Source organism: Cinclus cinclus, chromosome 4, assembly GCF_963662255.1.
Source record: "Cinclus cinclus chromosome 4, bCinCin1.1, whole genome shotgun sequence".
NCBI lineage: Eukaryota > Metazoa > Chordata > Aves > Passeriformes > Cinclidae > Cinclus > Cinclus cinclus.
This window is the reverse complement of record NC_085049.1, coordinates 60,746,294-60,767,267: the sequence shown is the minus strand read 5'-3', so window position 1 is coordinate 60,767,267 and position 20,974 is coordinate 60,746,294. Positions and strand designations below refer to the sequence as shown.

The 20,974-nt window shown below is 44.0% G+C and overlaps 1 protein-coding gene across 1 annotated transcript; it reads left to right on the top strand.

Annotated features, from left to right (window-relative positions):
* The first annotated feature begins 249 nt into the window (after positions 1 to 249).
* On the top strand, positions 250 to 19,877 carry FAM234B (family with sequence similarity 234 member B). Its single transcript, XM_062491388.1, has 13 exons — positions 250 to 286; positions 5,548 to 5,940; positions 6,887 to 6,985; positions 9,241 to 9,429; positions 11,278 to 11,408; positions 12,078 to 12,225; positions 12,576 to 12,717; positions 13,290 to 13,433; positions 16,841 to 16,922; positions 17,145 to 17,329; positions 17,904 to 18,007; positions 19,140 to 19,366; positions 19,787 to 19,877. The coding sequence occupies exons 1-13, from the start codon at positions 250 to 252 to the stop codon at positions 19,790 to 19,792; spliced, it is 1,887 nt and encodes a 628-aa protein (XP_062347372.1). The 3' UTR covers positions 19,793 to 19,877.
* Positions 19,878 to 20,974: the final 1,097 nt, after the last annotated feature.

The following is a 20,974-nucleotide window of genomic DNA, read 5'->3' as shown; positions in this document are numbered from 1 at the left end:
TCTGTGCCCAGACATCTGTGCAGGCTGCGGGGACCCGGGCTGTCCTCGGTCACGGGCCGCTGTCCCCCTGCGGGTCCCTGTCCCCCTGCGGGTCCCTGTCCCCCTGCGGGTCCCTGTCCCCCTGCCCCTCGGGATCATCAGGGACCCGCAGGGCCCGGGCCCCTCTCACTCCTGGGAACTACAATTCCCAGCAGGCCGCGGGGAGGCGCGGGCCGGGCGGCGGCGCGCGAGCGCACTGCCGTGTCAAGCATGGCTACGGTGCTGTCCCGGGCGCTGAAGCTGCCGGGTAAGGGCTGCGAGCCCGCGGGACGGACCGAGAGCCGGCAGGGCCGGGCAGGGCAGGGCAGGGCAGGGCAGGGCAGGGCAGGGCAGGGGCAGCCGTGCCCAGGGCAGCCCTGATGGCGGGAGGCGCGGGTGCCGCTGCCTGCGGGCTGCGGGCGCGTTGCCATAGAGATGTGGCGATGTGGGGTGAGGCCCGGGGGTGCGGGCGGTGAGGGGCGGCCGGCGGGCTCCGCGTAGGGCCGGGGCAGCGGCTCGGAGCTCGGAGCTCGGAAGGCGTCGTGTGTGACAGAGGGGGCCTGGGCCGCGGCCCTGTGAGGGGGCTGCGCGGGAGGAAAGGAAGCGCAGACCTCTCAGGTCTGCTCCTGCCGGGTTTTACCCACAGAAGCCAGGCCAGGAGCTCGGTAAGTGCCAATGCAATTATCCAGGTAAATGTTTAAAGCCTGCCTGCCGCTTCTGCGCCTTCCAGCCAGAGATCTTCAGCGAGATGAAAGGATATTCAAGCATAAGGGGCCATTGTGTGCGGTGAGCAGCAGTCCAACAGCCGTTCTCTTCAATAAGGAGATTAAAAGGGAATTAAAATACCTTGCCAAACCAGATCTTGGGAGCGTGCTAGTTGCTGTTGGATGTACTGTAGACGGTGCCAATGCACCTGGCTGCATTAACTTCAGCGGGAAAACGCTTCATTGCTCTTCCTAACCATGTCTTGCCTTTGGGACAGCCCTGGGACAGAGACAGAGCCCAGGTATGTGCTGCTGGGGAGAGCTCCTCCTTGGCACTAGACACCACAGCGTCTGCATGGCCGCAGTCTGTGGGGCTGCACTCACTGCACTGATCCTACTTTCTTCCTCCATCAGTCCGTGAAGGTCACAGTAATGTCTTCAAGGTCCTTCCCGCCATCTTTTCTTCACCCTTACCTGGAGTCATTACTTTTAGTTTATGTGGTGCCTGTTGAGTCTCATTCAAAGAAATTTTGTTTACAAGTTGGTTTCTTCCTAGTTTCATATATATATATATATATATATATATATATATATATATATATATATATATAAGTGGGAAGGAATGTCTAAATGGGAAGGAATACCTTACCATGAAGTATGTTTAGGAAGAGTGCAAACAGGTAGATGTAGGTGTATACATCAGGGTGTGACCGCTGGAGAACTGTGCAATAAAAAGTACAGATCTCTTCTGGGACCTTTGGAACCAGCATGATCTATTTGATATCTGCTGTTGGGAAACACTGATTTGAAAAAGATCATAACAGGCCTTGCAGATGCACTTAAGAGAAGAGTTCTTGCATCAGCCCTCAGGTTAAATTGCAGGAATCATACCTTTCTTGTGTGTTTAATTGTTGAAAAATGCACCTTCCAACAGCAATGAGAAAGCAGAAAGCCTATTGCTATATCTGATTTTCCTGCTGCATCTCATTAAATTAATTAAAAATCAGAATGCGGTGACTTATCTACTCATGGGCTTTGAGATATGTCTGCAGTATCCAGTGACTGCAACTGCCAGAAAAATAAACAGAAAATGAAATTAGTACAACAGATACTGGAACCAGTGTGCCATCATTGGAATAATGCACTGAAAATTGCACTCTTCTAAAGTCCAAAATCTGCTCTTTTCACTCCAAAGTGAGTGCAAAAAAACCCCCTCCCAGTCAGTCAAAAACAGGAAAAATAAGATTACAATTAATAGCTTCAAAGCTATCAGCACAAGGAATGAATATTTTTTTATGACTAGGACCTCATTTCAACACAGATTACCTAGTGGTTCCTTCTTTCCAGATTGTGATCGCATGATGATGATCTGTTCTTCAGTGAGAGGTCACATTCTTCTACTGCAGTAGTTGCCTGTGTGAAAATAGCATTTGGGAAATACATGGGGGATTTTTAAAGTCCTAAAGTATGATTTAGAGAGCTGCTGCCCTTGAAAGCAAATAAGTTGGGGCATTTTCTCTCTGTTTTGTCTTTGAAAGCCTCCATCATCAGTATTTGCTTTTTCTTCCCGTGCTGCAAAAAAAAAGAAAATCCAGGGTGATGTGACCAGTAACTTGCTCTGGTTGCAACCACAGGCCACTGAATGGAAACCTCTGTTTTATCACTGATGCCATAGAAAAAATGGAATATAATTTAGAGCAGGTCAGAACAGAAAAGGCTTTGTTGACTCTACCTGTAGGAGGGAAGGAACACAGAGCAGTAGGGAAACTGACTTTGCTGATACTAACTCCATACCTGTGAAGTGGATGCAAGGTTTATATACGCTTGGAGTCTCTTTGGAAGACAGATAACAAAGTGTGAGTTACACAGATCTGGTAGCTACATAAGGCCACAGAACTGCAGATTGCTTTAGCATAAAGACTATTTCTCATGAAGGTTGCACCGTGGTTGTCCCAGCTCAGATCTTAACATTTCTGCTTCCACGATGGAAAACTGAAAACTGTATGTATTCCCTGACAGCTGATTGCTTGCAACATAGGCAGTTTTAGCTTTCTATTGATGGACAAACTGTTTCCCTCCAAGCCTGAGCCTTGTTGTTGACCAGAAAGGAAAGAATTTGACTTCTGGAAAACTTAAAAATAAATCATCATTCTCTTAAGTGGTGTGAGACTGTTATCACACATTCTTTGCTGATTTTTATGTTTGTTTGTGTTTTTCTGCTGAAAAGTCATCTGGGAGTGTTTAGTAAAAGCCAGGTATGTTATCCCTCCTTCCCACAGCAAGTGACCTAAAACTGATGAAGAGTCGTGTTCCTTCTGTTCTCTCTCCAGCCAGGTGAATCATGAGTTACGTGTTCTCTGCACCACAAAACAGCCTTGGGAGGCAGAGCTGAGCACATGCTTGCCAGCATTCCAAACACATTCCCAAAACACCTGCAGATGAGTTAAGGTTATCTCTGAGCAGTAGGAGATAAGTGTTTGAATCCTTAGAGATGAAATATACAATCGGGTTTTGCATGTGCTAGATGAGTGCTGTAACAGCCCTTGTTAAAGGGCAGTATCTTCCCTCCTTCTGCCTTAAAAAAAAAATCTGCAGGGCACTCTATGCTGGAGTTTACTGAATGGCTGTGCCTTGTGGGTGCCAGATAACCTTTTGAGGAAAGAGGGGGAAGGAGTGCAAGTTTCTGATTCCTACTCTGGCTTAGACATGAATTAAGACTGAGCAGCTCTCTGCTTTATAACTCTCCTATAATTCTCCAGATTCTTAACTATGTAGGTCATCAAAAGTTGTCATTACTGTGTAGTATCTTCTTTCTAGCCACTGATCAGTGATTCTCAGTAGGACGGGTGTTGTTGTTGCAGCCTCTGGTTGACACCACTGTCGATGTTGCCAGCATCTCAGTCCCTGCCACTTCAAGGAGTGGGTGAGCCGTATTTTCACATTCCTTTCTGTCTCCAGAAAGGGATCCAAAATAAAACTGTTCCAGATAAATTTGATTGATACCAATGCTTTCAGTTGCATCAAGGATGAACAGCAGGTTCCAGTCTTTTGGTTGACTGTTTGGAATTAAAATAATTTAACAAAACATAGTGTGCATGAAGCATGAGTATGCTTTGAATTGTTTTACTCAAAGGTCACCAGCTTCCAGAATTGGGAGCAATCTCGTTAACATAACTGTCTGACTTTGACTTCCCAGGCTTAATGCCATTTGCTCTTGGGCCAGCCACATTTGTTTTTCATGCAATTCTAACCTGGCTTGAACTGGCACATCTGGATCTGATGTTAGGAACTGCTTTTTGGAGTGTATATGTGTACCAGATTTTTGAGTCTTTTGTAGAAGCCCCTAATTGAAAAAGGAAGAATCTGTCTTAGATATATGAACATATTTGATATTTCTGTTCAATGTAGGTGAGTTGTCTTAGCTGTTTGACCTAGTGTGGGGCATCTAGTTTTTTAGTGGGATTGAAAGTTTTTCTTAAATCCTAAAAATGAAACTGAATAGCACTTATAAGTGGTAGACAATGGGGAAAATGAAGGTCTTTTGTGGGGTGAGAAATGAGGAAGAAATAAGATGCATGTGCTGCAAAATGCACTCTAGATTATGCAGAATAGGTTTGTTGCATGAACTAGGTACTGCAGTACATCTGTAACTTGAGTGTCTTTAATAGGAAAACCAGAAGTGAGGTATAATATCTTAGTCAGGAAGAATAATCATGAAAGCTCTGAAAATTGTGCTTTGTAAAGCCTTTCCATCATCTTAGTGTCTGAGAGGGGTTACAGCTTGCAAATTTTAGCGTATTAGTTATGCCTTGCATGTACCACTTCAGGAGTCTTCAGACACAATCTAGTTCCTGTTTCAGATCAGCTTTAAACAAAAGGAAATGAGACAGATACCTGGGATAGCAAAGTCCCACCTTGGAATGGGGGAGAGGGAGAACCAGACTGAGACTCTACAGTCATCAGAGCACTGGCCGTGGCTCCTTGCCCAGCCTTGTGGCACAGGGCAGCTCCCTGAGACGTGACCCTCCACTCGTAGCTCAGGGCAGTGCCTGTGTAATCTTTCCTGTCCCCATAAACAGATGGCACTGGGCTTGCGCCAGGGTGTGTGACTGGCCTCTATACTTGTCCTCGCCACATTCCCTGTGGCTGTCTAAGACTTGGGGGAGAAATTATTTGTGTGCCAGGCATCTGTGCCGGAGACACCTAAAGCTAAGCTACTTTCCTGCACCACCACCTGAAGGGATCAGTACCAAGTTCTCTCTCTTGGCCAGGTTAAGCACAGGCTGTTGGCTCTGGTACGAGCAGGAACGGAGCAGGTGCACTGTGGTTGCCTTGGGCAGGGGTTGGAGCATTCTCTCTCACCATGCAGAGCTGAGCCATGCAGAGAAGGTGATGTTTTGGAGGAACAGCCCGATTCCTCCAGACATCAGCATGTTACTGGCCCAAAGGGGCAAAATTACTTCCCCTCATCTTCAGGGAGACTTCATGTTTCATTACCAATCAAGAAAGTATTAGAATGAAATCAGCCACGAATTCCATATAGACATATGCATACATGTACATATATGTACACACACACACACACCCCTTCCCCACACACACCCCTTTATCTGAGGAAAATAAACTGTCAGCATCTTTTCTCCCACTGATGCCACTGTGAAACACGGAGAGACCCTGTAATTTCTCTCACTCTTCTCACTTGGATCCATGCAAAATGCAGGCTACTCTGTTGTCCCCTTTGTATCACTCTCCACTGCCACCTTTTTTTCCACTGAGATCCTTCAAAAACTCATGCTTTATTGTTTCTCTCCATCTTTTTTCTCAGGAAAGAAGAGCCCAGACCTTGGGGAATACGATCCCCTCACTCAGGCTGACAGTGATGAAAGTGAAGATGACCTTGTACTCAACATCCAGAAGAATGGGGGGGTCAAGAATGGGAAGAGCCCCCCTGAAGAGATACAGGACCCTGATTCTGATGTGGAGGTCGGGATGACAAAGCAGCACACATCAGAGAGCACGCCCGAGGGTTATCCTGCAGAGACATCTGGGAGTTTGGAGCAGAAGGCTGCTCCCTCCCTCATGCCATACCTGCGCACTGCCATCTTTTTGCTCACTGTGGTGATCTCGATGATTCTTGTGCTGGTGTGCGCATTTCTAATTCCCTGTCCCCCTAGAGACTTGCATAACACCTGGAACCGCAACCTAGGTCAGGGAGCAGGTGAGAAAGCCCCAGGAACAGCATCTGGCATGGGGGAGGTGGCAGCTCCCAGGCTGGGCATGGTGGGAGAGACCTATCTGGGAGAGCCAGGTCAGAGCAGAGACCCTTCCTCACCACTACAGATGCTCCAAAATAATAGTTGGCTGTGTTCCTGCTCAGTCTTGGAGCTGAGGCATGTGAAATCTGGCATCTGCAGATAACAATGCCGCAAAATTTTGTTTCTGCCAACATAAATGATTACTTTGACTCTTCTTCCATCCTGCCTTTTTGTCTGGATGTTGTGCTCTGTTTCAGATGGAGATGGCCCAGCCCACTTTAAAATACAATGCCTCCCTTTCTTCAGCCTGGACTTTACCAGTATCTCCATGCTGAAGTATGTGGTTGTGTTTGAGAGGAGAGGGATAGAAGTCTTTGTGTCTTCTAACTAGCTTAACTAACCTTTTTCCATTGTCTTTTAGTCCTGCTTGAATCCATAAATCAACATTTGAGATCTTTTTTTATCTGGTGTGGGTCACTGGTAACATTTCTAAAGTATCTTCCATTCTGGCTTCTGCAATAAAGTAACACTGTTTTGTGAAATAATTTCTGCCAGGTCTAGATATGTCTCTTCCTCCTTGTTTTCTGCCCCTGGCTTCCAAATCTAAGCTTTCCATGTGATACATGGCTCACATCACCTCAGAAATGGAAGTGGGAAACATGAATCTTTTTATGTTAGCTCCTCCATTTTTCCTTTTCCTTTCTCTGACCCAAATGCTACATTTCTGCCTTTCCATGCAATGAAAGATCTTACCATGGTGTGAGCTGCCTGCCTTTGGTTGCTCCTTACCAGTCTTTGTGAGGCTTGGCTGCTTGCAAGTCTCATTTCTGGGCCAGCCCTCCTCTCCCGGTGTTAAAAATGAGCTGGGTAGCCTTTTTGGCATGCAGTTACTGTCTGTAATTGTTGCAGGTGGTGTGTTATCCCCACTGGAACTGTGTGATGTGAACGGTGATGGCCTCCCTGACATCCTCATTGTCTTCACTGCCTTGATGAATGCCAGTGTCATGGGTAAGCGCTGCAGGTCCTTTACATTCCTCTTAATGTGTCAGTATGGACCTTTGTCTTACACACAGGAAGAGTTTCTGCCCCTGCAAATCCACTGCATCGCTCTTTTCAGAGTTCCTTAAAATAGCTGGTGTACTGTGCCTGTGGTTGGTCATGCTTAAAATTTTCGTTACAAGACTGTGCTCCTATACCTTTTGGCCAGCATCTTCTGTTTGCCCTTACTTCATCTTGGGGCCACTCTGTCTCTTTTTCCTGCATTTGTGCACACTTCACTTTGTTTTTAGAAACCTTCAACCCTTCACTTTGCTGCCTTTTTCTCCAGGTCATTCCATATACTTGCCAGGCTCCAAATTACTGTTAATTCACAAATAATAGACTGATGATGGGGAAGCTACTGTGCCTGGCTGTTCAGAAGATATTGCCCTGCTTCCTCGTCCTGGCTGCTTTACCTTCTTTGTTAGTCCTCACACCCTTCAGGTAACATAGCAGAGCCTGCTGATACTGGCCACCATTACACAGGGGCTGCCAAATCTGGTGGCATCCTATTGCACTGGGTTTTTGAAGTCCTGGAGGCTCCCAGCTGCCTGCTGTACTGTGCCTGCCTATCCTGGCATCCTCTGGTACCAGGTGAATCTCTTCTGTCTCAGAGGTATTCAGGGAGCAGGCATACATTGCACAACCTGAAAAAAAAAGTATTGGAGCAAAATGCCTTGTCTCTTCTAAGAGGTAATAAAAATACTGTTAGAGGATAGGGAAGATGCCTTTCTCCATGGCCAACAAGGCCTTTGGTGTATTTCCCAGCAAATCCTATACAAAGAGACCTATGAACATAGAAAAAACTGTAAATTAACATAAAAAATAAGTGAGAGAGGGAGATACAGTTGACATAAAGGCTGTAGTCAGTTTATATAGGTTGTCCTTGCGCTCTGTATTTTTGCCATTGCATTGTTTTTATTTTTTATCCCAGCTATACATACAGTCAGCATGTTCTGAATGAAACTAGTCATACCTAGTTGAATCCTAGGCTGTTGCTGTGCTGGAAGACAAAAACAAGATACTAAAATGGGTGTAAGCAGATCACAATCCAAAACTCACTTAGCTGGATATCAGCCCACCCATAGCTTGTGCTTGGACCATTCACACAGTGCCAAGTAGAGATAAGCTTGGAATAGGCACCCAGTGGAGTAATCTGTGACACTGTTAACTGTTTCTCCAATTTGTACACTCAACACCTGTGAGCTGCATTCAGTAGTTAATTGTTCTTGGTCCCTATCAATGTAACAAAAATAACTTGATCTGGGGCAACCTCTTAGCATAAGCCACATAATTACCAGTTTGAGAAGAGAGTAAGTTTGATCTAGAGACTGGATTTAGCCTTGTATTTAGCTAGTGGCCCGTATATGCCCTTTGTGTCATCAGGTCACATGCTGTATGTGTTGCTAGTAAGACAGAAGTTGACTGGGTCTGTTGTTATTTTGAAATGTGTGGGAGTTCATCTTAAATTGTGATATGCCCATACTAGGTGGAGATTAATTACAATAACCACACATGTCTGAGCTAAAAGTTGATCACATTTGGAATCAGAGCCAACAGTCAATTGAAACAGCATAGATTACTTTATTTTACAATTATTTTGTTCTAACTGGCAAATTGGAAAAAGGAACACCGAGTTCCACCAATTGGTTGTATTTAGTCTGTTTTTCACAATAGTGAAACTCCTTTGGAAAACAAAAGAGAAGGCTCTCAGACCACAAATCACTTTCTGTTTCTCCAGAATTGCAAACAAGCCATCACTTTCATATGAGGTGACATCTGCCTTGGGAGTCACTTAAGGTTTCCCCTTGGTACTAGCTGTTGTGTTGAGGGAGAGGGGATCAGAAGAATCAGTCTGATTTGACAGCAGTAAATTTCACAGGAAGAAGTCAGCACAACTGAGCACATTTCCCCCAGAAACTTGATTCTGTCTGCCCAGCTGACCACATCTCTTGCTATGAGCTCAGGTCCAACCTCCATGATTTTCTGGGCTGTTGATTTTCAGCCCACCTTGTTTGGAGATCACTTCTAGGTTCTGCAGCAGAGAAGTTCAGCCATGAGGTAACATTTGACCTTTGCTTTCAGGCAGTGTGGATTTGTCTGTCTTGAACCACTCAGCTCCAGGAGCTAGAGCTGGATCTCCAGCACAAGGACCCAAGGCAACGTGGTCATAGTAATCCCTCTGACACCAAGGGATTACATTCTCTCTTTTCTGCCTCTTCTAGGTGTCTCTAGACCCTCCGTAACTGTGGTGGCACTTTCTGGTATGAATGGCAGCACCTTGTGGACCATCCAGCTTCCAGAGGAAACACAAAGTGTGCAGTGCAATGGGCTATCACTGGGGGCAGCTGCAGGGCCTGTCTGCCTTGTTACAGGAACATCAAAATTCCTCAGCCTTCTCAGTGCTTCCACAGGTAAAGTCAACTACGAGCATATTAGAAATACGCTACTGCTTTTTTTGTTTTCTTTAAAGGACTAATAAGCATGAATGATTGGCTTCTGGCACATCATGGTGGCTGTTGCTTCGTGACACACAGAAAGGAGTCAAAACACTAATGAATTTCTACTTACAGAGAATAAGAAAATCCAAAACATTTCATCTCTGGCAGCATCTTTAACCTACATCTCAGAATATTTCAAAGTGTTAATCTTATCCTGTAGCATCCTCATGCCATAAAGAATATGTAAAATCTGTTCTCATTAGCATTGAGCTGCTGGCACAACTCAGGACCTACCTAGCAGCACTGCAAAGCTGGAGAAGTTACATAAGGATTACTCGACATCCGGGAAACCTTGCAGAGAAATTAGGCCCATAGCTGAATTGATTAGATGTGAATGAATATTGCATTTTTAATCACTTGATCATATGCACCTTCATTCTCTGATTGCTGTTCTACCACATTAATTCATTGGCAGAAATAACCATGGGTAGGTATAGGGTTGTTTTGGGAATCAGCCAAAAGGTACCTTGAAGGTTGGTAACTATGGGATGGAGGTGCATGTTAATATTACAGTTAGGTTTTAATGAACTCAGTTCATCGAAGGACAACAATTGCACCACAGTTACTGGCTCAGTAACAGACATTTCTTATCTCCCCTGGATGACAGGTGCTGTGCCTTTTATCAGCTGCAAAGTACCATTAAGTTCCCCTCCCTCTAAGGATTTCTACAGTCTGGCTGTGGTATTCCCACTCCACCCTTTCTTCCACCCCCCTTAGCAGATGCATGGTTGCGGATTGTGGGTGTGGGGAGTCATGGTGGAATAGGATTCCATCCAGGGAGCAACAACTGTATTTTGCCCTATCATTTCCATACTGTTAGAACTTCTGTTAGGATGTCAATATAACTTCTCAAGTTTCCTCTAATTTTACCCCCAGCTCTCTTCCCACACTTTTCAGATGCTTTTAGGGACCAGTGTTTGCACAGTGTTTGCATGGTCAGGACAGTGAGCTGCTTCCTTTACCAGCAGCAGTAATGTACAAGTTTGGCCCTTGGTTACTTTGTCTTTCAGGGCAAACCTTATCCTACAGAGCAGCAGCAGCAGCAGAAAAACATTTTTAAAGATGGGAAAAGCAGAAGTGTTGGCAAAAGAATGATGAAAAAGTAGTAGCATCAAATTTAAGTGTTGCCCTTTTTTTTATGTTTATTTGCAAGTTTGCAAGTCTGGTTTTACTGTGTTTCCAGCTGGGTCCATGCTGGACTGCTGAACCATTTGACATCGTCTGTTAACATGCTTTCACCCTGAGGTGGAGTGAGTATGTCATGCTGGAGTGGTAATTTGCTGCTGGGAATTTAACTGAGACACAGATTTGCACTCTGAATATCAGAACTGTCCATCTGTTTCCTTTCCTCACATCTACCTAGCCTTTAATGCTGGCTGAGGCAAACAACTGCTGTCCTGCAGAGCAGCACTCTCATTTAGCTTCTCCTTTGTAAAGTGAACCTTAAATATATTCTCCTGTTTCAGAAATCGTTTAGGGTTCAGGTCTTTTAAAGAGATACTAAGAGATACTTTAAAAGAGTACTAAGAAAGAAGCACAGCAGGAACTGAGGCCTGACTCAGAGGCAATCTGAAGAAACGCTGGGAGAAGAATTTTGCTTCCCACTGCAGTTTGTCTCAGTTATAGTTGTGTCTTTCCCCTTCACACAGAATGGGAGAAATAATCTCTCTTGCTCCCTTCTCAGTAAGGTTTTGTGGAACCCTCTAGGGATGCCCCCTGGTTCCCCAAGTACAGTTCTCTTTTATACTGTTCTTTCCACAGGCAAGACCATCTGGACACTGAACCACATTCACCTTTCAAGTGGGTTCCTGGCTGCACCAGCTGCAACTCTTCCAGATGTAGATGGAGATGGCATTAGGGATATTGTTGTTATGGCTCTCAAAGAGAAACAGGTACAGCATATCCCTACTCAAGGTTTGGAAGGATCTTTACTATTTGTGTCAAGGAAAAATAGACTGATGTGGAAGGGCTGTAACTCGAGCTGCAAGAGCCCCTAATTTTCATTCCCTTGGATTTTGCTGAAAAGCACCCCTTTTCTTCCAGTAGGTCAGAGCAGTGAAATCAAACAATGATGACACTACCTGCATTCTTGACAGCTGGGAATGAACAGAAGAGTCATTATTTGTACCTGAGTGAGACTTGAGAATTATCTGTCTGGGTTCAGTGAATGTGTGGTTTGAAGTGAGTGTTTAGCAGCAGGGTAGAGATGATCTCTGGAGAAAGGAGCATTTAACTTACCCAAAAGAAAGAAATAGTTGTGTGATTAATTCAGATGCAGATTTCCTTTATACTCATCCCTCCCCACAATTCTAACATCAATGTTGTTAGAGGAGCTCAGATTTTTGAAGTCCCTTTCATGTTTGGTGCATTTGTGTCAAGAGAAAAACATGAATGTAAGATGACCAGGAAGCCAGACTGAGCAAAGAGAAATCAAACACCATCTCGACCTTTCTGAGGGGGAAATGATCAATGCAGCTTCATGCTGTGGTGTTGGGAGAAGATTCTGAGTGCAGAGGTGCTTGAAAGCACTGATAAAAATCTCTCCCTCTCTCTCCTTGCAGCCTGATATGTTTTTCATCTTGGTATCAGGAAAGACTGGAACTGCTTTGGGTGGGCCTGTCAAGTACAGCACCAATGGAGAAGGGAAAGTGATTGGCCCCCAAGTCCATATCACCAGCCGGGGAGCCATTTACATTCTGTTTGGTTTTGGTAAGATGCACCTTGCCTTGCAGCACTTCACCTTCCAGAGAAAACTTTTTTTTTTTTTTTTTTACCTAAAATGGTCCAGAATGTCCCTGGGATACTTCTGCCATGCCTTCTGCTGTAAAAGCTAGGAGGGCAAAAGCACGTCTCACTGCCATGGCATGGAAAAGTACAGGAGCACCAATACCTGCTAGTCTCAAATACTTTGGAGTTTCCCAAAGGCACATTATGCCAGGGAAGTTCCAGTTCTGGGCATTTCACTGCCTTCTACCACAACTGCAGTGGTCCCAAACGCCCTCTGTTCTACTGGGTTATCTTTTGCAGTTGAGACTCTTCATCTTTACTCTTCCTGGCAGGTAATGTTCAAGCAGTTGCCCTGAGGGATATCTTTACCCAAGCCAGAAACCGGGACAACTTCCCTGCAATGCTGCAGCAGGAGGAGCCAGAGTGGGAAAAGCGCAGATCTGTCAACCTGTCAGAGCTCATTGACATTTACAGGTAGAAGATGGACTTGTCATCTTGCTTCTTCTGGGAGAGGAAGGGAAGAGTAGGCACTTACTAGTGCTCCTAGAGGTGGTTGCTTCTACTTCAGTGCTGTCCTTCTCTTCATTGCCCAGTTGAGAACTGGGGAATATTGTGGGGAGACCAAAATTTCCTCCCTGTCCTCTGGTTGTCCTAGCCAAAGAAGTGCAGAGTACACTAAAAGGCAGTCCTTAGCTTCTCCTGCTCCTTTCTTCAGCTCTGTATGCATTGCAGAAGGGAAAAAAAGAGGCGTTCCCAGCTACTGGAATCTCTTTGGGAAGCTCAGTTTGTGTGGGCCTCGATAGGAATAAAGGGGAGGAGCAAATGTGAACTCAGAAACTTCATGCTTTTTATAGCGACTCATGATATTTAGAAGACCCCACATTTGAATTTAGCTCACTTAACTGAGGAGCCCACCTCACTGGGGAAAAGATGGACTTCTACAAGTATAGTTCACATCTTTTGTAGGAATTGCCATGTGGACAGGCAGCTAGTGCTGAGATGAGCAGATACAAGCCTTGATCTCCTCTGTTTTCCTTTTGTCCCAGTGGGGGTGTTGAATTTCTGCAGACAGTGAAGACACCTGACACAAACTGCAGCAACCTGCTCATCACAACCAAAGAGAGCTTGATCCTGCTGAGGGGACAGGACCTTGAGCACCACTGGACCCTGGAACTGCAGAATATCAGCAGGTTACTTGCTGGGAACATTTTTCTGTCCTACTTCTTCCTGTACCACTTCCCGACTTTTAGTTCTAAGCACATGTGTTCCTTAGAAAGCAATTGACAGTAATTCTTCAAGTCTGAAGAGGAATCTAAGAACAGGAGGTGTGTATTGTTGAGCCAAGTGAGGAGGGCAGGGGAAGCAAGGAACAGAAGACTGGAAACATGAGCTGTGTGCTTGTCAGCGGTCACAAATAAGGGACTTGATTCAGGTACCCAAGACTGAAGTCATGGGAATGATGTGCCATTGGAATTTAGTGGATTACTGTTGTGTGATTCAGGCCAACTGCTGTCCAGGGCTTCAGTGGACAGGATCAGTTGCATTAGTGATGTTAAGAATTTAGAGTAGGTGAATGAGTATGGCTCAGAGATCTTAATGTTCCTTGAAAGTAGAGAATGAGCATTCTGATGACAGTCAGTACACCATCTATACTAAATGTAAACCTTAAAATAACACTGCTCATCCTCTAATTTCACGTATGAAAATTAAGTGATTTTCCAGATCTTGTGGGTTAGTTATAACCAGCAATTTCAGCTTGCCCAGTATTAAATATTTGCAAAGGGCAGTTGGGCACAATTGAGGGAATTTATATGGGAAACAATTGCTTGCTCTAGTATTGAGAATAAAGAAAGCAGCTCTCAGCTCTGTGTTACCCAACTGTCAGGAGCATAAATGGAAAGAAGGCACTGGAACTTCATTAATTAAAAAAAAAAAGGTGTTCAACTATCTTTGATATTCAAGTAATGTCTACATTCTTGAAGGCTGATGGGTGACATAAGCCGTGACTTTAGGAATGAGTTATGGCTAGTCGATCGTGCTATGGGGAAAGGAAATGGACTAGAAGTGTTTTGGAGCCAGAATCTGCAGACTTCTTAATGTGTCTGGCATCGAGTTTAAAGGATGAGTGTGTGTAAGCAGAGCCTCTTTCATAGATGCTGTAGAATCAGCAAGATTAGCAAGAATCAGCAAGATTCTTACACGCAAGAAATTTCTAAATGGATGCAGTAATAAATTAGAATATACAAATCCAGAAGGGTTGAAAACTTCTTTACCAGTTTGGTTGAGGTTGGAAGGCACCTCTGGAGATTTCCTAATCCCACCTATCTGTTCAAGCAGACTCTAGAAAAGCTAGAGCAAATGACTCAGGGCTGTGTGCTATCAGATTTTAAATATCTCCAAGGACAGGGACTTCACAACATCTCTGGGCAGCTAGTATTCAAGGTTGCTGCTTTTTCCTGTTCCCTGACCTCCCAAGGGACAGAGTACAATACACATAGAGGAGCTGCTTTGTTGACAGAATTTTGCATCCACATCATTGAAAAATAATGAAAGCAATTCTTGTTCTGGGCCTCTGTGCTAAAATCCTGGACTGCCTGTTTTCTCAGAGTTAAGAAAGACAAAATTTGCTACACTGAATGTATTGTGGGTAAGCATTTAATTAAGAGATTTGTTTGGATTTTTTTAGCACTTAAGTTCTACTTAAGCATCAGAGGCTGGGGGACAAATTCAGGTCAGGGATGTTACCACAGAGTCAAACAGACTGAATTCCTTGTTAGACAAAGCTTACAAAGCCAGCTGTGAGCACGCCTTTTCCGGGGTAAAACTGCCCCAAGCACACCACTTCATCCAGGCGGACTGAGTCCAGACCTGTGGGAGTAATTTCTGAGAAAACAAACATGGCTACTGCAGATGTCCTGCATTTCCAGATAGCTTTTGACAAGATCCCTTGAAAACCATAAAGGAGAATCAGTAGTCATAAAACGGGCGAAGTTCAGAGACCATGAAATTGAGAAAGCAGTTGCAAATTGTGTTGTAAATGGATGTTTCAGATGAGAGAGGATTAATAGCAGGTTGCTGGGGGGATTACTGTTGGGCAGAATAATTACTAGCCTTCTGGTTCATTTGAGAAAGTGCCCAGGGGATTTTTCACTTGATTGGTAGTATCCAATGTGCTTATATTTGTGTGCATTCAGCTTGTGGGATCTGCCACTGACTGTAACCCATAAGAGACATGAGAAGAGGCACCTTAGGAGATATTTTGAGTTTGTGGTCATGGAATAGAGTTGCCTGCTGCTTCCTTTTGCTACTGGAGAGCTTTCAAGCTATAGGAGTGTCTCGTGATACTGCCTTGGAAGCAACACCTGGTTGCTAAAGGTGTCTGTAAAGCAAATGACATTGTTTGATGTTGTAAGTATAAAGTCAAGCCACTGCAGTACTGTGATATCACTGTTCAGGAGCCATTCTGTTATGCATGTTTTGAAGGGGAAAATGGGAAAAAAGTGGGAAAAGGTCTGGAAAGAATGCTTTAGCATGGAAGATTTAAATTACTGAGTTTATATGATCAAAGAGAAGCCTGAGAGGTGAGTTCATAAGCGTGTGTAAGAAATAGAAGCTAACAGGCATAGCAAGAACAAGTGCCTTGAAGCAAAAGCCATTCACGTTCAAGAAAATGAAGATGCAGAAATGTTTTTTTGGGTGAAATTAATTAATCATTAGAACTGATTGTCATGAGAAGTGATGAATTCATCTCGTCAAAGATGAGGCAAAGCCAGCCTACTGATACTTGGTTAATTGGGTGAAATACAGAAATCTATCATAAATAAGAGAAGAGGATATACTCTGATGATTCTGCCTTGCCATAAAATCTGTTTCTGTGAATTTTGTGGACTCAACTGTGCTTATTTAGAATTGTGTGTCTAGCTGTGGTGAATTGAAGGAAGACAGAGGCAAGGCTCAGAAAGCCAAAAGCAAGCAAGATGGCTAAAAAACAGTTATAATGAGAGATATTAATGTATTATGTTACCCAGAAGTGAGAGGATCAGAGGGGACTTCATTTAACCTGCTTAAGGTCATAAAAAGGCTTGTAAACCTGTCAGCAGCAAGAATACAAGGAATCATGGGCTGACATTAATGTTGAGTTTATTAAGATCCATTTCACACAGCTAAGGCAGTCTGGGAAATCCACCTTCTGCAGGAGGCCAAATGTGCCAATGCATTTTGGAAGGGCTGGGTAATTTTATATAATTATAGCAACAGCAGTACAGGTTCTCGTGCAAGGGAAAGCATGATAGAGTCGTGTACAGGGAGATAAACAGATGTCTACACAGCCCATCAGGTGTGCCCCCCACACAGACAGCTCTGAAGAATGGCTGACAAGCACCATTGGTTGCTTTACCATTTTTCACTTTTCTGATCCACCAACAAATGATTCCTGACAGTCAGAATACTTCTGAGTGGATGAAAGACCTTATTTAGCATGACAAATCCTGCCATTTTAAGAGGCAGAATGGAGGATGAAGGCAGCTATTCTGCCTCCATCCGAAATGACTTTTTTTTCCTACCATGGGGCTGAGTGTTTCTTTTTCCAAATTTACAGCCAGCCCGTACCAGGTTACTTTGGTGCTGACCAAACTCTGGACTTCATGCTGCAGGCACAGACTGGAGAGAGGAACAAAAAGGTAAAACAGGTGAAGGCAAGGAGGGCATTGGCAGCACAGGAGTGGGGGAGGTTGGGTTAAAAGAGACAAACCTTTTATGGTCCTTGCTTTTCCCATCTCTTTGGCCAGCATTCATTACTGTATGGCCACAGGCATGAAAGGGAACAGGCGGTGCCTCTGCAAGGGGGCTCTGCTTACCCATGCCTTGACACCCATTAATGCTTGATCTCTTCCTGCCCTGAGGTGGTGGTGGTAGATGGCAAATCGGGCCTCGTTGTTTGGAACCAGGAGCTTCCGTGGCAGAGGCAACAACTCGATGCACTCTCAGTCATGACTTTGGACAAGAAGTCTGTTTTTCTATTCTGGGCCAATGAAACACAGCCTGTGTTACAAAGTTTGGTGAGCACACATCCTTTCTTCATTTTGAGGTTTCTCTGTGAAGCACATGCAGTCTCTGTCTTTTATTCCTGTTGCTGTTGAACTTAAACCTAACATACAAGAAGGCTATCAGGGACATCTCTTACTTTGGCCTTCTGACTTCTATGAGTCTGAACACAGGAGTTTTTGTATGCAAAATCTTCATCGTAGAGTTTTGTTGACAGAAATTTTGCATCCATAAACCCCAAAATTTGTGAATTTCATTTTTTCATGCAGCTCTGAGGAGTTGCTACTGCAGATTTGTTCCCAGTACAGTGCTCCTTCTATCCATGCAGGCACACAGTTTGGCATGGAGACTCAAACTTCCAGACTTAGCTTTGCCTGTCAAGCTGCATATGACAGAGCTAGATTTCAACCTTACCAGCAGAAGTTGCAGAGCAAATTCTGTTTTTAGGAAAAAAAAGTTTCAGGATTTGATCTTTGTAAAGCCATAGTTTTTCATTCTCTGACCTGTGTAAAAACAACACAGTGTCAGAAAATGTTATTTTTTTGACAAAGCTGGATGCCCCTTTGCTAGCCAGTTACGTTTTTGTCTCTTGCATTCCAACAGCAACCTGGTCCCAGACCTGAGCACCCAGGGCTGCACCACCTCTATCTCCTCCATCCTGTTTTTCCTACAGTCCTTTTGGATCTCACCAATGCAACGGACAAAGTCATTGCTTCAGCAGGTGAGCATTAATGATGGAGAAACTACCTCGGCTAGAAGTACAGAGAGAGAAGTAGCTGTGAGAAACAGTGGTCTGTAGTTGTGCTTTTAAAGGTAGCACCTAACATCCACCACACCAATGGGAAGTAAGATTAATCCTCCTTCTGAAGGAGCATCCTGTCCACCCCCTACTTTGCAAATGAAAAACCCACAAAGTTTTTTACACATTTAACCAATGTAAGGTTTAAGTTTGATTTGATGCATGTTTTCCACCAGAGAAGTTGTGTTGCTTTCCATAGAGCTATTTTTAATTTAACGCAGTGCATAAGAAATCACTATAAAACTTTTCTCTGTCACCTCAGATACATTTCTGCTTTTGTTGGCCATCTCCTGCTCTTTGGGATAGGAGCTGTTTTGCTTCTTTCTCTTTCTTTTTGTAAGGGGGAATCAAAAATATGTAAGTGTACTTTCAGGGAAAAGTAGATCTGGATTTAACATCTATAAAAGATTGTATAGTCCCTGTTCAATTTCCTTGCTATTTCTAAAGCAGTTCAGCAAATAGCCAGCCTCTTATGCATGGGAATGTGGGATGAAAGATCAGTTCATCCAGAACTGAGAGAAGTAGGCCAAGAAGCATAGAAAAACTGCTGCATACTAATAACGTCTAATTGGACTTGTATCAAAAACGCAGTTCAGTCAAGAATAAATAGAATACTATTTTTTAAGGTGTTGTTTAGAAACTAGGATTTCTGAGGTCTGTACAGATCATTCTGCAGTGACTGGAGTCACCTGACTTGCCAGTGCTTTACAAATTTCCTGTTTTATAGAGGTAAAGAATAGCTGCTAACAGGTGTGGGAAGGAAAGTTGAGAGTGAACTATATCCTTGAAATATGTTCATATCCTGTGTCAAGCCCAAAAGCATAACCTGGAACCAAACCCTTCCATTTCTGATCTGTATTTCAGTTTCTTTCCTGGAAAAATGTTAAAATAATTTTCCCTTATCAACTAAGGTACTATGGAATTGTAAAGTCACTGAATATGCTATCAGTCTAGTGGATGTTTTGACTGAGAAAGGGCTATAAGATTTCTTTTGGAAGAAATGTAATCATTTGCTCCTCACCACTTATTTTCTTGTCCTTTTCTGATGGACCAGTTGGAATTAACGATCTCCAAAAGGATGCATTTCACATCACTGTGACAACAACTGCAACCTCAGAAAAACAGCCAGGATTTCTCTCAGTCAGCAAGCTGGGCCTGAAGTGGGCCATGATGAGTCAAGGTCGAATGGTGTGGTTAAAGGACAGCAGCACTCCAAAAATCAGCCGTGGAGAAGTGAGGCGATTTCTTGCCCGGATGAAATTTGCTGACTTTTCTCAGAAGGTGAGATAGTGCAGGAATCCCTAATGAAATACAGGCCTTTGAAAACATCTGATCTCTTCCCTACAGACACAGTTAAGGTGCTCTTTGGGATGGAAAGAGGCTGGTGGGATGCAAAGTGACTGCAAGATGACTGGCTGCCCCTTGGGCATAAGCTGGACAGATTGTGAAGCAAAGATGTGCTTAGGCAGTTGAACACAGCACAGGATCTTAGAAAGAAACAGGGATGATGATCATAAGAGACTGAGAGACTTGCAGAGGGATCAGAGAGGTGGGACTGAGATCACTTGTTTTGACATGGGCAAACAAGGGTCTTCCATATCAGGGTGCCCAGGTTCTGTTGCTGACTTGTAAAGTACTACTTTACCAGACTGGATGATAATAGATTTTGGCTTTAATGTTTGTTTGCCTTTGCTTCTTCAGCTCTAGCCTGGTGGTTCTTCAGATGTTGGTTGGACCTGTGGCCTGTGTGGGGAATATAGGAAGCTGCTCTGTATATCTTCAGGAAAACGTCTATATAGAGGGAATGGGGGCTAAAAGCACTTCCCCTTTCTTCAGCTGTCTGGGGAATGCTGCTAGAGGCAGGTTTGTCCTAGGCAGATGTGTTCTGTACCAGAGAAACCTTGTTCAGCAATTCCCCCTCCATTTGCTGTTCTTGCATGCTTCCTTCCAGGTAACAAAGAAATGTGATTTTAGAGTTTATATACATATATATATATATAAAATCAGGCTTTATATATATATATGTGTGTTAATTTATATATATATGTATATTTTTTGTATGTTTAATTTATTAATGAGATTTAGGACACACCTTTTTATGCCCAACAGTGTTCCCAAGCAGTCTGTCTAACAAGCTCTGTGCCTAGAGTGGGCCATTATGAGTCAAGGCAAGTGGTGTGGCTAAAGGACACCTTTAAACGTTTTATTGTTGGAGAGAAGCCTCTGGCTCCTGCAGAGTTAGTCTTACCCACAACTTCTCCTGTGCTCTCAGCTCTCTTGTCCATGCTGCTGCCAGACTCACAAACAGTTCTCTGGCTGAATAACCTGATCTAGAGAAAGACTGCCTCCACAGCATTTTCCAGCCCTTTGCATTTGTGTCTTTCTTTCCCAGTTCCAAGTTCAGGACACCAAGTTCAAGCATATGTGGGTGACGTAGAAGTGAAAGATTCACAGCTTATTTCTCTCTATCCTTAAGGTTTGTATGAACCCAAATTGACATTGTAACATCACACTGCAGTCCAGTGGGTATAGTCTCCCTTTGCAAATGTATCACATCCCCCTTGGGATAGAAGTCCAGCAGATCCCCACTGTCACTGTAAAGGTCATTCAGTCTTGTCACAGAAAAGCTGATTCTTATGCTGCTGCTCCAGGTTCACACAGAGACAGAACTAGAAGGCTTTTCTGTGCATTTTAACTCTTATTCTGAGCTCAGTATTGCCGTTCCCTTGCCAGCCCAGCCCTGTGTGCAGCTCCAGGAGGAACAAGCTACCCCCCGGACACATTTGCTCACAGTGTGTTTTGAACTGTGTCCCAGAGTGTTCCATCATTCTCGATTGCATTTGAAGAGTGTCTGTATGAGTTTTCTCATAGTAGAAAACACGATATAAA